At 35.0% G+C, this 5454-nt stretch overlaps 1 protein-coding gene across 1 annotated transcript; it reads left to right on the top strand.

Annotated features, from left to right (window-relative positions):
* The first annotated feature begins 3358 nt into the window (after window positions 1-3358).
* LOC123218614 (phospholipase A1-IIgamma-like) lies at window positions 3359-4940 on the top strand. Its single transcript, XM_044640118.1, has 2 exons — window positions 3359-4016; window positions 4163-4940. The coding sequence occupies exons 1-2, from the start codon at window positions 3450-3452 to the stop codon at window positions 4781-4783; spliced, it is 1188 nt and encodes a 395-aa protein (XP_044496053.1). The 5' UTR covers window positions 3359-3449; the 3' UTR covers window positions 4784-4940.
* Window positions 4941-5454: the final 514 nt, after the last annotated feature.

Genomic DNA, 5454 nt, shown 5'->3' with positions numbered 1-5454 from the left:
TAATCATTGGATAGTCAAAAAAGCTCATCTTAAAAAGCAGGTCTCACATGAACCGATGTGTCCTATACCACATGACTGTTCATGACCTAAAATATATGTGTTTCAATTATAGGACAATCATCTCTAGACTAGAGACGATCATTCATAACGTCTAAAATAAGTGAAATTGACATAAATTCACACTCTAACTAGTCTTTACGAATTTCTATCAATCCAACAACAATTTACCAAGTCTCCAACCACCTAAAATTCACAAAATATGCACTACTAACTCAACAAAATCATCATAAGGAAACATAACAGTTCCTACAACTTTTACATGCATTAGTTACATGAGAATCAATCTAGACATTACATCTTTACATCCAAATGCTACAATCACATAATCACACACACATACACACACACACGCATATATACCATGCTCCAAGATGAACATATTAATAAACAATTATAACCATAATAGTCATCATTATCATTACAAAAAATCAGTATAAGAAAACTCTTCAGTCCACCATTAACATATTGTACAGAATAGCAAAGAAATCCTACTTACCTAACTTCCCTGGCTTGATGATTTAAAGATGATCAAAACCCTCTTTCTCCTTTTCCTTGCTACTCACTAGAGCCTTTGAAACATTCAGCTTTGAATTCTCACTCTTTTTGGACATTTTACAAGTTTGGATATGAATAAAAAATCATTAAAACATAACTAACATTAGTTATTTAAGTTGCTCATACGTAAATGCCATGAACAGGCGTGCATGCCTTGTGCACATGACTATTCATCACTTAAAATATTCCAGCATGGCACTTTTCTACTTTGGCTGACATTGCAAGAGATGCACAAGCAATCCTATCCCATGCACAATCGTTCCTCATTTTAATTTCACAATACTTAACTTATTTCTTCTTATCATAGTCATAAACATGCTTAAACATAAAAATATATGAAAATGACTATATTGCTCTTAAGACATACCTATGGTTATCACGTAATATTAAATTGTGATCTTCTTACATTATACCATATTCACCACTTTCTTGACTAAAGTGAAATTGATCATTCCGTTAAAAAGTAACATCAAATCTATAACAACATTTCAATGCAATATAACTGCTCTTTTTCCTATAGGTTGATAACCATCATTGTTATAACCTCTAAGTTGTGATTGTTGTCTATACTTACAATTAGTCTTTGTTGGATTACTATTAACAACAAAAGCTCCCATATCACTCACCACACCGTTAGACCTAATTTATCTTAGCTCACTACCTTTAGTTGTTCCAGAAAAATTTGCTACTCCTTCTTTTATGTCGAAGATGTACCTTGAAGTTTGAACTAGCCTTTGTTCAAACTTTTACAACAAACTTTTGGTTTCTATCAAATTAATCTTTTTTGTTTCATAATCAAGTCTTGACACAATAAGGACTATCATAGGATAATACTCAACTTCTAGTCCATCTACGATAAAGCTAATTAACTCATCCTCATTAATTAACTGGTCACTTGCAGTTATGTTATCATAAATCTCCACCATTTTTATAATATATTCACTCATATTCATTAACCCATTTATTAGTGTTTAATTGTCTTTAAATGGGTAACTCTCATTCTAGATTTAGAGGTAAAAGGACTCTAAAGAGTACTCCCTATCTCATTAGCAATGGCACATTTAGACACATTAGTGAACATATTCAAAAATCGAAGCTAAAAGCTATGTCATTAATACCCTATCATGTTTCTTCCAAGCTACATACTATACACTTTGTCATTTAATCATCTCAAAACAACTCTTTTCCTTAACATACATGAATGGTGAAAGACAAATCACTAACCCAGTTAAATGATCTTTAAGATCAAAAGCTCCTACCCCACCATATTCAAACTTTGTGCTCTCCAATATCGGCAGCTATCTTTTGTTAACTTCGGATTTATCACAAGTAACACCATCCCTGAAACATCTTTGATTTATGCCATTGAAGATATACCAACACTTTCAACATAGTCATTTCTCTTTGGTGTACTCATACGATATTGTGTAGCCAATGGATCCATCATCATGGCACAACTAAATAATGTCATTGGTGGCTTAGCTAATGTCATTAATGACATGAACCAATGGATTGATAAATCTGCCTCAACAAGACTTCGATTCCCTCTTGATTATTAGTTGTAACGACGTCACAAACCCCTCAAATGGCTACTTTGCATTGCCACTAATAGAGACACAAACAAGGTGTCCTCAAGCCAAGCACCCAAAACTCTTTTCTGGTGTATAAATGGTAACTTATGTAACAAACCTATTATTTTTCAACAAAACACAAACATACGATGTGCAACTCCTCACTCATGTCCATGAAGTGCCAATCCCCAACATGGGGAACATAAATCACATCCCAAAATCATAACTAATAATATACAAATCATAACTTAAATCATGATAATGTGTAGATCATAACTCACATCGCCAACCATTAACTCATGCCATGAAAACATACAATCTCAACGTGCATCATATCCTAGACATACTATTTACGCTATTTTGACATCACAAGCAAGGCCCCAAATCCCCTCTCATCTGCTGTCGTTACAAAAATACAAACTTCTCACATTGCTACCTTTCATTCCCCTCGACACAAGTCAAAAGTTGTTTAATGGAAGAAAGATCGGCTAGGTTTTGGTAAAAGATTAAAGTCATTCTTGGGCAGCAAAGCTTAGAAGAGTACAATTTTTTTTTTTGGTTTCTGCAAAAGAAAATTCGGCCAAAAACCAAGTCGACTATATTGAATATTCCACACATTGGTAATTTTATGGCTGCATATTTCCAAATTTGAATTGCTCAATTGTAAAACAAACAGTATTATGGAAAAGTATTGACGTTCTTCTCCGAAGCCAAGTTGCGTACAACTACAAGTCAATGCCAATGAGTGATAAGCCGAGTTGCTTACAACTACAAGTCAATGACAATGAGTGATCTAAAGAAACAAATGACTTGGACTTCTTCCAAAATAAACTTAAAAGGAAAACATACGGAAGAAATAAAACAAACGACTAATCAGACGTTTAATGTAAAATTCATTCGGTTTCATGTTATTCGTGGAAAAGTCTTTAATTACTGCTTCCCCATGTCTGGTATCGTGGGAGAATGAATCTCCGTGTGCATGAGTCAACAGCAGCGCCAAATTTGATTATTTTGGCACGAAAATTCTTGGAAAGAGAGATTTTTATAGCAATTTCCTAGGTAATTTATCCCCCGCCATTTGTTTGAATGTGTCAATGATCAATATACTCTTTGTCAACTAACTGAAGTCTATAAATATCATCCGGCTTTTCTTTGAAAGAACACATTACTCCATCTGCTTTCTCTTTGAAAGAGTACGAACTTTACTACATTCTTAATTGATTTTTCAGATTCCAAGTCGCAAAACAAAAGCAAGAGTGTTTGATGGGTGACATAACAAAGAATTGGAAACAACTAAGCGGTGAGAATGACTGGGAAGGTCTATTGGATCCTCTTCACATCAATCTCCGTCAATATATAATTCACTATGGCGAGAGGGTTCAAGCTGTTTACGACTCCTTCAATCACGACAAGTCATCTCCGTTGTATGGATTTCCTCTATACGCACCCAAAGATCTCTTCTCCAACGTTGGCCTAGAGAAAGGAAATCCTTTTAAGTATACCATCACCAACTATCTCTACGCAATGACAGATATCGATTCCAGTATTGATTGGATTGTAAAGGACCAATCTTCGTGGATCGGTTACATTGCTGTGGCCACAGATGAAGGAAAGGCTGCTTTAGGAAGGAGAGACATTCTCATTTCCTGGAGAGGAACTCTTTTGAGTGGCGAATGGTTGAAGGATGTCAATTGGCCTCTAACTTCAGCTTCAAACTTATTTGGGGACACTCCTCACAATCCTCACCCTCATGTGCACCAGGGATTTCATTCGCTCTACACATCGTCAAACCCAAAATCACAGTACAACAAATTCAGTGCTCGAGATCAGGTATCCATAAATGCTGAGATCATGAGAGAATTCTAATCTTAATATTAAGCATTTACTTAATAGTTTTAATTTGGGCTAATATGTGGTCATCTTGCTTTTCAAGTCACTAATGAATACTTTTTTTTAACTAATTACTACTCATACAGGTACTGCGTGCAGTGAGGAAATTGGTAGATAAATACAAAGACGAGGAAATTAGTATAACAATAACAGGTCATAGCTTGGGTTCGGCACTTGCGACATTGAATGCAGTAGACATAGTTTCGGGAGGATACAATAAGCCCACGGGAGCGGATAAAGCATGCATGGTCACAGCTTTCGTGTTTGCAAGCCCCAAGGTGGGAGACAAAGGCTTCAAGACTGCATTCAACAAACTCAGCAATCTTCATCTCTTGCACATTAGAAACATCAGCGACATAGTTCCTAAATTGCCTTTTATTTTCTACTTTAAAGTGGGAAAGCAGCTAAAATTTGACACTACTAAGTCGACGTACGTAAAAGCTGATAATGCTAAGGAAATAGCTGCTTTGCATAATTTAGAGAATTATCTGCATGGAATTGCAGGGACGATGTCAGAAGGGAGTGGTAAATTTGAACTGATTGTTAAACGTGATATTGCACTCGTGAACAAAGGAGCAGATCTTTTGAAGAGTGAATTTGGTGTACCACCTGAATGGTGGGATCCTATGATGAACAAAAGAATGGTTCAACAGAATGATGGCTCCTGGAAGTTGGAGTATTATGTTCCAGAGTGTCCTAGTGCCTAATATTCTTGGGAATAAAATCTAATGTTGCAGGACTCAGCTTGGGGGTGCTAATGAAAGCTTTGTTTTCTAGTTTTTTGCTATTTAATAATTCATTTATTGGCTTGTAGCTCGTTGTAACTATAATCAATAAAATGCCTTCCTCTTTTTCCAGTGTTTATTTGATGTCATATTTATAGAAGAAAAGTTCGATATTAGAATTGCAAACATGGCAACAATGACATGAGACCTCCTGAAATTTGGAGATAAATTGGACATTGTAACTAAATATATGATGCATGTTGGTTTTGTATACACTTTATGAGTACGGTTATCACGTAAATAAATCAAGGGCCAATTTATCGATTTATTGATTCATTACATGCTGAAATCAATCATAAAATGGAATAAAAATAATCAAAAGTAAAAAGGGTAATGGGAAAATAGTATTCTTACATCCATGGGACCAACTCCAACCAATTTTAATTAACTAAACTTGTCAAATGTCAAATACAAGGAATTTGATCAAATGACACAACTAACCAGCTTACCCTGATAAACTTATAACTAATAAAGTATACACATATCTGAAATAGATACAAGTACCCACCCATGTTTTTAAGCTTTCCACTTAGGGTGCATTTGATTTGGGTAATTTTGTATTACCAATAATAAATATTACCAAAAGATAGATT

This window comes from Mangifera indica, chromosome 6 (genome assembly GCF_011075055.1).
Source record: "Mangifera indica cultivar Alphonso chromosome 6, CATAS_Mindica_2.1, whole genome shotgun sequence".
Taxonomy (NCBI): domain Eukaryota; kingdom Viridiplantae; phylum Streptophyta; class Magnoliopsida; order Sapindales; family Anacardiaceae; genus Mangifera; species Mangifera indica.
This window is presented reverse-complemented; position numbering and strand designations above follow the sequence as displayed.